This window comes from Pezoporus flaviventris, unplaced genomic scaffold (assembly GCF_033815535.1).
Source record: "Pezoporus flaviventris isolate CSIRO_AGI_PZ_B2104156 unplaced genomic scaffold, CSIRO_AGI_Pfla_v1 ptg000006l, whole genome shotgun sequence".
In the NCBI taxonomy this organism is placed as follows: Eukaryota; Metazoa; Chordata; class Aves; order Psittaciformes; family Psittacidae; genus Pezoporus; species Pezoporus flaviventris.
In genome coordinates, this window is record NW_026892554.1 from 7,170,337 (window position 1) to 7,182,667 (window position 12,331).

Genomic DNA, 12,331 nt, shown 5'->3' on the forward strand with positions numbered 1-12,331 from the left:
GAACTGCAGCACTGGAAAAATAAATACCTAAAAAGGTGGAATTGTCCTAATGCCAGGAAAATCTGCTGACAAACAGGTGTGTTGTCAATCTAGTGTTGGGTTTTAGACCTAGTAACAGCATTTGGCTTTTTTAGGGATAATTGCATTTCTGCTGCCCTGACTAAGCCCAAGGTTCAGAGATGTGCCACTCTCAAATCCCTTTCTGAATTGTTTTATAGTAGTTTAAAGCCCAAGGTCAGGCTTGGCTTTCCAGTGCATCCATCCGTTGGCAAAGCAAACCTGCTTTCTCCTTTGGTTTGAGGAGGAGAGTTAAAGAACTGCATCCACCTTCTTTACGTCCTGTTTCAGCTCTCTGAAACCAGAGATTTTCAGATCTGAACGAGGGAGAGGGTGACCTCCTTCATGAATGGACCAAAATGGAATGTTTTCATTTCCAATGGGCTTTAAGCCAAGTAAATATTAGTCGATCCAAACTAGTTTTGAAATTAAATTATTCTTATTTGTTGGAGCATTCCAGAGAATAGCTTTGATCTGTCTGTACTTTCACCAAAGGGGTATTGGCAGGCTGGCCTCCCATTTCTAGCCATTCGGGATGAAAGAAGGGTTATAATAACCACCTTGTGTGGCAGTGATGCTGAACAGATGACATTTTTTGGACAATATTAAATGAATAAAGGTAAACATACTTCAATTAAAATGTTTTTGGAGGCTGAATGCAATAGGGCTGTTGGAAAGACTTCTGTGTGGGTTGAAGGAATTTGTCTGCATTTGCAATTGATTTTCTTTAACTCCAAAAATGTTGGAAAGAAGAAGGTTTGTTCTGTACGTTATTTCCTTTCCAAATAAAGGTTATTGGAATACAGCTTTTAAAAATCAAATTAAAATGGGCAGTAGACAACACTATTGTTAATAAAAGGGAAACGAAGCATGTGTGTTGAAGGAGGACGGTCTTATTTAGTGCTTTGCTCTTTTGCTTCGGGCGTCTCGGATCACATCATGCACAGTGAGCAGTACCAGGTACAGTACAACCTGTAAGGACGCTGAAGCACACAAGAATTAGGTGGCACATTCTTGGTCTTGCTGCAGGTGTTGGAAGACAACTTGCAACTTCAAGTAAAAAGAAAACAAGCAGAACATGCTCAGTTATAATAAAGGTATAGGGTGTTCCGCTTCAGTCTTTTGCTGTAGTGTCCTCCAGAAGAGAAGGAAGGAGCAAGGTGTGGGAGACCATCCCACTATAAAGTGCTACTTGGATGCAGCTGAAGAGCCTCTTAACCTGATAGCAGCTGATGATAATTTGTGCTCCCCTTGACTTAAACAGTAACTTTAATAAGCTGAATTAACATACAAAGAGTGGTGGGAAAGGATGGCTGGAGGTTATCTGGTCTGACCACCTTCCAAAGCAGGGCCACCCTCAAAATTACATTAGGTATATATATGTTCTATCTATCTATCTGTTGCTTCTATATAGGAAGTTCAGCTATCATTTTTAAAACCCTGGCTTAGCCAGATTTCAGGTTACACAGAACCTTTGGTGTTGAGGTTTCTTATGTGTATTTGCATGGGGTTTTGTCAATAACAAAATATATAAATTAGGCTTTGCAGTAATGCTGCAAATTAAATTGCTTTTCCTTGAAATGTGAGTAGCTCACGTGGACAGGCATGCGCCTTCTCGCGTGCACCTTCTGCGGGTTGGCTTTATTTTCACCAGAATTGCAGTAGCTGAATTTGATTTCTGAGTTAAAGAAAACTCTCCTTTACCAGATACCTCTTTAAACAGTCAGCCCTGTTGATGGGCGTCTTGAAATGTTACCTGCATTTCAAGTCCGTTTAAGTACTTTATATGTTCATGCCTTAAGGGAGAAACAGTTTGAAGACGGATGTAAAAACCAAAGCACAAAGGATTTGGGGGTTAAAGCTCCAGCTTTTGTTTTTTTGAACATCCGCTCAAAACTGGATCCATTTGCTTGAAATGGAATATTTAGTTTCCAACTCAGCATGTGAACTGGTCATGCTTGAATGTAAAGCTTGATTTATTTCTTTTTGCACCTGTTTTCATTCTAACACTGACTATAGACAAGATATGCTGCATAGCTCCTTTCTCCCCAGCTGGGAGCCTGGTCTGATATTATCATGTGAGACCTTCCTATAATGTGCATTTGTAACTGCAGCCTCTGGAAACGCAAACTATACTTACTGCTTCATTTATCTCTTTGGCATTCTTGGTTTTCTTTCTTGTGTCTTATACTCCTTACCCACATATTTCTTCTTAATACCAAGGGCTGGTTGTGTACTGCACTGCAAAACCTTGTTTCTATCAAAACAAGGTGCAGATCTGCCCCTGGCAAGAGGTCCCAGACAGGCTGGATCAGAGAACTGGACATGAACTTGGAGGAGGAACCCGTGATGGGGTGTAAAAGGAGCTGAGATGAGGGAGAACAGGGGGAGACGGAGCGTGGGAAGTGATGCTTACGCGCATTGGTGTACAGGAGGGCTTGGAAGCCTGGGATTTTTCTGCAATAGTTGTATGTGACACAGAGAAGGGATGAACGGAGCGAGCTCAAGAGGAAGGTTTTGAATGAATCTGCATGTGTATTCTGTTGGATATACAAATCAGAGTTATGCAATCTGCAATAATAATAATAAAAACATCATTTCCAGATTTGCAGCCTTAACCATATGCTTAATGGGGTGGTGGCAGAGAGCTGGCTAATGCAGCTGCAGTGTAAAACTGGGGCATCCAACTGGTTTTGATCTTGATGGAAAAGGGGCAGAAGGTCATGTTGCAGCCTTTTGTTTTCGGTGTTGTAGTTTATATACTTCCTCAGGTAGATAAATGATGTATGGTGAGACCAAATGGAAATGCTCCATTTAGTCTTGTACTAACTGCAAGCTATCCTCTTTCTTTATTTTTCCTTCCTCATGGAAAATGGAAGGATATTGGGGGATATTGTTCCTGTTCTTGTCCATGCAGGTGTATGAATTGTGGGTGTATTTACTGTATCCTGTCCTGGGTTAACTGCAATAGCCATATGTGTCCTTCAGAAATGTCATTTGCTTGCAGCAAAGATGAGTGAAATGATCAAATATACCGAGATACTGAAACAAAGCCTCCCTAAACCAAAGCAGGAGTGTTCAGCCAGCATATCATGGCAGGTTTCTTTTTAGGGCTTGAAGAACTGCTGGTTTTGAGAACATAAGCTTTTCACCAAGGTGTGAGCTCATAGATGAGTGAGAAGAGATACCACTGTCTGTACAGCCAGATATTGTTGTTTTTTTTGTAAGGAAGGCAGAAGAAATCTGGTATATGAAACTTCCATATCTTTGTGTGTGTTTATGGATGATGGATAGGATGTGCTCAAGTGGTTAAGTTGGCTACGCTGGAACTGTCAGCACTGTGGCTATCTTGGACAGGGGAAATGTGAACGCTCAAGCAAGATTTAGGGAATTTGTTCAAATTTACAAAGACAGAAGCAATTTTAGACCACTATCCCCATTCTGTTGTTTTAGGTATGCATATATAGGGAGATACGTGTATACATGTGTGTATGTATATAAAACCCCCCTGTGTGGGGTGTGTGCTTATGACTTGGTGTGATTTCACCATATAAAGTTACTATTTGGAATATACCCTTGAGATTTCTATGCATCTCTTCCTAGAGCTGCATTCAGCATATTTTCTAGCTGGTTGGCTGGCTAGGATGCTGAGAAGCATGCGAAGGATGACTTGAATATGTAAAAATTAGGATGGACCCAAGTTGTGTGAAAGGAGCACGCAAACAGGGAGCCTCGTAGGGAGAGAAGTTCTATTTTATATGATGCAGTTCTCACAAGTGTAAACCTAACCTTGTTTCTTGTCCTTTTTTTTCTAGGGTGACTCTGTAATAACAGTGCAGCTGACTGAGGAAGATAAAGTTGAAGATGATGTAGTGTTTTACTTGGTCTTCACTGGGTCAACTGTCCAACACTGCACAAGCACAAGAAAGATAAATCCTGGGAGTCTGGAGACCATTTCACCTGGTAAACAATTCCCTTTCTTTGTGTATCAGTGTATCAGTCTATGAAATGTGGTTCATTCAAGTGGGCTTCAGCATCGTGCTGTTTTCTGGGTTGTCTTTTTGCTCATTTTCACATTCATGTGTGGTTTGCATGGCTGCTTTTGCCTCTTAAAATTCTCTTGCTTGATTTTGCTGGAATTGCATGACTCTGAGATTGCAATTATTTAATGTGTAACTGTGGAATTCCATTAGAGGAAATACACAGTTAAATTTACACGTTAAGCAAGCTTTTAAATGCAAGCAAGGTAATGGAAGACACGTTTGCTAGGCTAGAGTTGCTATTATCCAAATGCTGTATAGCCTATGTATAAGGCTATAAGGCATATAAGGTCTAGCTATGCTTAGGATCTGCTCTGCTTGACTCTGAGGTTTTTGCTGTAGACCTGATAAAATAGAACCCTTTTCCCTTAAATCAGAGCCAACACAGACTTTCTGAAGCTCTTGCAGTGGCAGGCAGTGATGGTGCTTGGTGCCATCCCTCCAGCATACCCAGTTCGGATGGGGTAGGTTGTCACATTAAAGCCCACTGCTCTCTTTAAGCCTTTGACTGCTAACAAAACAAAACAGATCGGTGCAGCATTTCCCTTTGGTGACTTCAGGACCGTGGGAATGAGCATGTTCCAGGCTGCGGTCCTTACCATTAACCTTTCATTCTGACTTGTTGCTATGCAGCACATTGATACTAGTGTGAGAAAAATGCCTGACATTTTCACTGTACACAGTATAGCTTCAGCAATAAAGTGTGTTTCTTAGGTTTGCTTTTTATCTGTCTTGTAACGATTGTTTTATGAGAGATTCCCGTGGATTGAAATTTGGGCTAAGGAGTTTTTCCTTCTGGAATGAGTGGCTAAGAGTTGGACACTGTGTTTTTTTCGTTTCCTCTTCCTTTTGTGCTGTTTGTGTTGTTAGTTGGCTTGGGAAGAGAAGTCTTTTTATGGTTACTGACAACCAGAGCCCAATACAATCAATCAGATTAGTGCTTATTTTCTCCCAGAGGATGGAGAAGAAGAGGTGACTCCTTCCCTGCCTTTGTGTGGCAGGCACAGGGCTCTGCCAGCCCCGCTTGCAATGACCTCACCTCCCCTCGGGACCATGGCTGCGTTGCCAAGAAAGGAACTGAAAAACTTCAGTGTTCCCCTTCAGCCTGTGAGGGAACCGGGATTTCCGGGCAGGAGCGATGCTTTCTTATCACCACTGTCCTTGACATCCTTGGAGCAGCAGTGGATGTGGCTGCCAGGCAGTACCTGGGATGATGCTCTGAGCTCTGCTTGTTCTGCTAGGCCAGCTCCAAGTACAACTGAGTCACTTGGGAGGGCTCTCTCGGGCTCCTTTATTCGCTGTTAGTGGGAAATCTGACTCCGTTAATGATTCAAAGGGAAAGGAAGGAATTGCTTTCAATTGTTCCTTTAGTTATAATGGCTTTTTTATTTTGGAGTCATGATCTTGTGGTGTGGGATGCTAGATAGGGATGGGTGCTGTCCCTAAATACAGCCCATATCAGATAGACATTTAACAGGCCTCTTGGAAAGGTAGTCCCATTTCTGCCAGATTGCACTGTCTGGAGCCGTGGTGCAAGGAGAGAGGTGAGATCTCAGGTGTAAAGTAACTGCTTGGGTAACATTCTCTTCTGTATTCATACCTTGTTTTGGAGAAACTACCTGAGAGACTTTAGTGGTGAAGGGATTGATGCAGAGAAGAAAAAGGGGGGGGAAAGCAATCTTTTTGATGCGTTCCATTGGCACCAGTGCATTTGTTCAGTGTTGCTTCAGCACTGACTGCTCTGATTTCATCAAGAGCATGACTTATTTCAGCAGAGGTCTTCCTCCTCCTTTCTGAACTCAACACTGAATCTATAATCATGTGTTTACACTGTATATTCGGCCAGTTGCCTTGGAGATGGTTGTGGTGACTCAGAGCTGGCGTTATTTGACCTCGCAGCAGGATTAGCCATGAACAAGAGACACTGTGTGGGAGACCAGCCCTTGTTTAAACATCCAGGCCCAGGCGTTAGCAAGTGCTCTGCAAGGAAACTCTTGTAAGCAGGTTTTAGCCAAAACTCATCCTTCGCTTCCAGCTTTGAGCATCTTTAGTTTGTCCCTGCAATGGGAGATGTGGTGCACATCCTTGGGAGTGCAGCCACTGCTTAGGGATGGCTCAGGTGGATGAAGGAAGGGCTGATTCACTCAAGAGCACACTGAGCCTCTCTGCCTGCCTTGAACCTCCTCTGCTTCACTTCTGGGCTTGGAGGCCTCATCCCAAGTCCTCAGAGTTTCATATGGTCCCCAGGAGACTTGCGGTGAAGTCCATCAGGGGCCTGATTGAAAGGAGTAACAGTAATGCTGTTAAAGCTAATGTAAGAACAAAACCAGATTTTAAATGTCTTTTGTCTTTTGTCAGTAGTTTTGGTGATGTATGGAGGTGTAAAAAGCAGAAACAGAAGTGATTTGATTACATTTGCTGCCAAAATGGAGTCAAGTGTTTTAGCAAAGCTTTCAAAGGAAATCCCATTAAAAAAAAGCCTCAACAACATAAGGTGGTTTTAGATGAGAACTTAAAGAAAACAGAATGTAAATACCTCCTACATCTCCATTGTGTGTGAAAATCCTCTGTATGCTGAAAGACTTTACCTAAATAAAAGCTTACAACTTGCAGAGTCAAATGCCTGCTGCATTTTACATAATTACTGGAGCAATCTGCCTCTTATGCTGTCTTTATCATCAGTCTTAAACACTGAATATATATAGTGAACAGTACTGTTCAAATGTGAGCTTTTGTATCTGTACATAATAAAGGAATTCTGATTGTAAATTTGTGGGAGCAGCTTTCTTTTAGCTGAAGATGTGGCTAAATGTCGATTCAGCAGTCACTGAAAGGGCAAAATACCTGTATTTCTGCCCTTGCTCTGAAGGATGGGATGGGGTGGTTGCAACTGTTGGGATGAGGTGGCTTCACTATTGACTGGGTTACTTTAAGGGAAGTAATTTCAAGTCATAAGAAACAGATTTACATCTGAGCTGATCTGTCATAACGTGAAGTATCAAAATATGCTACTGAGATATAACAATTAGGCAGGCGATGATGCTGTGCTTGCTCTCAGTGACTCTTTTATCAGCCTAATGGCAAACCAGATTACATTGCCCAAATAAGCTTCTATTTGCCTTGGTGAAAAGGAACCAAAACCTTACTTAACTATTGCTTTACTGACACTGTTACAGTACTTAGGTTTCTAGAGGATGCGGTTCAAATTCTCATAGCTGGAGATTTCCTCTGTACCGGAGGCACTCTGTTCTGCAGAACAGTTTCAAACGCTATCTCATCATGATGACACTGCATTAAGGTCAGTTGACACGGAAGTCAGATGTGTGATGGCACTAGGTATTGCTTGAGTTTGGGTATCATTAGGTACTGGAAAAGATACCAAAGGTCCAAGTAGGGAGGGATGCAGAGAGATGTATAAGGCCAAGTTGGACGGGGCTTTGACCAACCTGGTCTAGAGGGGGTTGGAACTATATGAGCTCTACGACTCCTTCCAACCCAAACCATTCTATGATATCAGCTCTGCTTCTATGCCCAAACTGTTGTTGCTGCTGAACAAGTACTGTTGAGGACGGATGTGTCCACTTACACCGTGGATGCATCATTCTACTTAGTGTTGGTCATAAACTGAGCTTTTCAGCAAGTCCTTATTACTGTAGTAACTGGCGCTGTTATAGTCTTTAGTATGTTTTTTTTCTTCCCAGCATCTCTGCAGGGTAGGAAGGATAACTGAGACACTGAATGGCCAAGCAGATTGCATGTGGTAATGTAGAAAGTCTGTGTTAAAGTAGGGCAGTGAAACTTCATTGCAGGACAGCAGCCTCATTGCCTGCATCTGCTTTTCCCCCACTGGAAAAATAAAACAACTAATAATTAAAAGCCTCTTACCATGATCCAGCAAACAAACCAACAAAAGAAGGAACATCCTCATCCCTGTCCACATGAGTTAAAAACCCTGACCACAGCCTGCTGTGGGCAGTGGAGGCATCTCAGTGTTGGGAAGATCTTGGGCACATGTGGGGGAACATTCTTGCAGGAGAAAGCTCACAAAACTGATGTGCTGGGAGCTCGAGTATTTGTGTAGTGTATCTAGTGCGGGTTTGTGTGCCATTGCAATAATGGCTGTAGTATTGAGCCCAGAGTTGGCTTTGCATGTAAAGACTGGTGTGTGGTGAGTGGGAGATGCAGAAGAGCTCAGTGGGGGAAACCTGAAATGAAATTTCAAACAGGGAAAGGCAGTCCAGTGTGGTAAATCCAGAGCTGCAGCAGCTCCTAAACAAGTGAATGGTAAGGAATACCTTGTCTGTGAGCCAAGTCAATAAGGTAATTTTGTGTGTCCTGTTGCAGTGTGTTGTATTGCTTCTGAGCCTTTGCTCTGTCATGCCTAAATCACTTCTCTCTTGTTGGTTGATCTTAGAAGGTGCAGGATTCTTGTGCAGGTTTCAGAGGGGAGGAGGAACAAACTGAGAGGCAGAAGAAGGGCCTGAGACTGTCTGCTGGTAGCTGATTGCCAGCAGTTTGCACAGGGTAGAAATACTCCTGTTTACTCCAAATGCTTTGAGTCACTGAGAGCTTTCTCTCCATGCTTAAGCTAAGGTGGAGGAGGAGGAGGCTCAGTTTTTAACTTGTTCTTAATCCCGTAGATCTCAGGGGTTTGCGTCTTGTGTTTTGTTTCTGTTCTTTTCCTCTCTACTTTATTCCTGCTAGTTAAAAGCATAGACTAAAATGAAGTCCAATTAGCTTGCAAATATCTTTGTTTTAAACTTTTAGTGTGAAATCCATTACATATGTTTATGCTTCATTCTCCTCTGTGTTTTCCCTCAAGAAACAAGTCTTCATAGAAAAATCTGTATTTCATGAACTGCAATCTTTGTGCTGGTAGACCAGCAGGGTAAACAAGTTTCATAACAAGTGACCACTTGGCAATGCCAGTTGTGGATTTGAAAATACTCTTAATTATGAAACAAAAAAAACCCCTAAAATAGAATAAAACAGCATAGCCAAGAGGGCTTTTTGCAGTCCATCCTCTTTGGTGTACTTAATTACTCTAGGCAGTGTATAAAAAGGAAATGATGCCAGTACTAGATGACATCAGTCGCAGGAAAAAGTGATTGAATCTGTATTGAAATTAAGATGTTATGTGTGGGATCTTATACTTCTATAGGTTTTTAGGCCATCTGCTGTTTAAAGGGCCATATAAAAATATTCCTATACTCCCAAACTTAATAGCCAAGGGTTTAAAAGGAAAAACGAAGGCTCCTGTCTACTGCTGTGCCTGTGTATTTCATAGTGTTTCCTGTGCTGCAAGAGTGGATACTATAACTGTGCAAATCACACAAGCACGTGTCAAATACGGGTTCTGATTTTCAGCACCAGAATTCGGGATTTCTGAAGCAGAAAAGAAGCACTTTTCAGATGGCCACAGGAGATCCCTTGGCTTCCCTGTCCACAAGCCAGTAGATGGCAACATCTCTTGGTTGGAAATCCAAGATACTCCATGCAATTCACCATGTCTGTTGGCTGGCTTTCCTGTCCTGCTTGAATCTCTTTATAAGACTTCTTTCAACCCAGCTCCACCATGGTAACACAGAGGATGCAATTAGCACTGGAGTCCTTAGTCATCTACTAGGCAAACCCAAACATGTGCTTCCAGCAGGGTTTTAAATAGCTGCCCAGGCTGGGGGCCCATTGTTTGATAGCTCAAATGTGAATGCTGAAAATAGGAGGTTTGGGCAGGATTTCCACTTTTAGAGGAGTAGGAAATGAACTCATCTTTTATTAAAGCTCTGTGTTAGGGGTGTTTTGTCTTTGTGTGTGCCTTGTGTAATGAGAAAAGCTCTGAAAAGTTTTGTTGCTGCCCTTTTAACCACACCCCACATCAAAGCTGTAGGTACCAATTAGATGGACAGGTCTAAGGCCATACATTAACTTGTCTGCTAATGACTTATAACTTCACCTTTTCTCCTGCTCATTGCTTTACATTGTTATCGTGTAGAGGAGGCAGTGTTATCATACTGATGCATCTCATTTCTTTGAGCATAAGTACAGCGACGAGAACTCCATATCTCCATTTCTTGTTCTTGTGTCCTCCCCAAAGCAAGCTTCAGTGGCCCAGTAAGGAATTCTTTACTTGAAGAGTTGTGGTCTCATTTCAAATAGTTCTTAAAGTGTGGTTTTATGTGAGGATGAGGGTTTTGCTTTATCACAACAAAAGCAGCCACTGAGCCCATCTCTGCACTGACTGAAATGTTGGTTTAATTTCTGTATTGTTCCAGCAATATGCTGGCACTTCCCAAAACGGCTCCGAGCAGTGAATTGTTTCCAAGCTAAATTTAGAGGAAATAAGGAGCAGAAAGAGAAATGGGCTAAAATGCCATGGAGGAAGAATTAAGGGGTGGGTTATTTGACTCTCAATCACAGTTAAGCCAGCATATAAATGACCTAATCTTGTACTGTGGAATAAAAATGTACAAAGAGCAGCATAGCCACACACATGACGATCACTATTTCATCATTTCCTTCTTCTTGCTCTTCTCGCCAAAGGGCCTGATTTCTGGTGAAGACTGAAGGCACTCAGGAGGGGTGCTGGGCAGCATCATGAACCTGATCATGTTGTAAAGCACAGGGATTTCTCTCCCTTCTGTGGGTGCACTCATCTGTGTGATTTATTCACACACACACATGTTTCCAGCCTACCAAATGCAAACCTTTATCAATAGGCTCATTGCTCTTCCTGACACACCCAGGTGTGTTTTTTCCTTTTTAATGAGTCAGATATTTTTCTGCTCCACTTCTGGGGAAGGTGTATGAGGGAGTCACAGCAGTCGATAGTCGATTGTGCTGTTTGTTGGTGTTTCACCCGTGTTAGGAGAAAGCCCTGCTATCTACCAGCCAGAGCAAAAAGGAGATGATCAAGAGCAATAGTGTCTGTTCTGGCACTGCCTGAAGCTCTTTGTGATCTTGGGCAAGTTATTTAACATTGTAAAAACAGATTTGAGCTAGTTTTACAGATGGTAACCACTTATCTCCTGAGAGTGCCAGAAAGCTTAGCTCACTGTTGCTAAAGCTCTGGGAAAAAAGGGCTGTTGAAGTTCAGATATTAGTTTAGGAGAAGGAAGTAGTGGACTTTGATGTGGAGAGAAGCATTGCCCCTCCAACAGTTCCTTCGCAAGGTTCACGTACGGGGGACATGCTTGCTTACATCGTTCCTGCTGTAGTTTCAAAGCAGGGGGGCAGAGACCTCTTGAGCAGTCTTTTGGTATTGGCTGTGCTTGTTACTTACTGGCTCCTCGTCTGTTTGAACTGTTTGCCAAAAGTCACAACCTGTCCCAGATTGTGACCCCCCCAAGCCTGACATCTTCACAGCTGTAAGGAGGAAGAACATCAAAGCGTTGAGAGCAGTTGCCCTTTCGAGGAACATTCCCCAGGGTTTAGCACGATGCTTGTTTGATCCTACTAGATGAAGATGGATTGCCAGCTCTGTCACCTCCATTTCAAGGCTGTTCTCAGTATCTGGGGGAGTTTCACGAGAGCCATCCTTGGCTTCAGATCAGGATGTGGGCTTTTTATCACCTCCCCTTGTGTTGCATTGAACAATTGTGTAGCTTTGCTTAATCTGGGGGCTGGTGTTTACCATCCACTCCATCCAAGGGAACTTCGTGTACATCCACGATGTACTGGTTTAAGGAGACCATGTGTCTTGACTGAGGTTTCTCTAGTTGTTGTCGTGATGGAGGAGCTTTTGCTCTTCAACAGAAGAGTTGTTTGGCTTCATGACAAAGAAGTGACTGTCCCAAAGTATATTTCTGTAGCTGCTCACAGGCCTTGTTTGCCTTCTGCTTCAATCCTGGAAGTCCTCTGGGCTTTCTGTCAGAGTAGTCGTATTCTAGGTTAGTCTGCAGATGGGATTCTTATGGGAATAGACAGAACACAGTTTAAAAACAGAAACGAAAGGCTTAGCTTTTCTCATGCTATTCAGGAGCCTTTTATTGTATTTATTACCTCTGCATTCTAACAACCTTTCACTGCTTTGCATGAGGGAGAACCAAGTTTGCAGCACTTGGGTCAGTCCTGCAGTGTGCCATGACCTTCACAGCCTGCATCTAACTCGCTGCTTTTGTGGGGGCTATAGACATAATGAGTTTTACCCGCTGCTTATTCTGATGTTCCTAGGGAGATGAGCAAAGCAAGAAGTATAGGGAGAGGGGTATAGAGTTCTGAACTGCATTAAAGGCAAG

General features: G+C 42.7%; 1 protein-coding gene across 5 annotated transcripts in view; it reads left to right on the plus strand.

The window, feature by feature from the left end:
* The window catches only part of AKAP13 (A-kinase anchoring protein 13), a 468,794-nt gene that overhangs the window by 74,512 nt on the left and 381,951 nt on the right, over positions 1-12,331 (plus strand). For all 5 annotated transcript variants that reach the window (XM_061446743.1, XM_061446746.1, XM_061446747.1 and 2 more), the window contains one exon: positions 3,873-4,020. In XM_061446743.1, the coding sequence (XP_061302727.1) occupies positions 3,873-4,020 (148 nt within the window). The remainder of the gene's footprint in view (positions 1-3,872; positions 4,021-12,331) is intronic.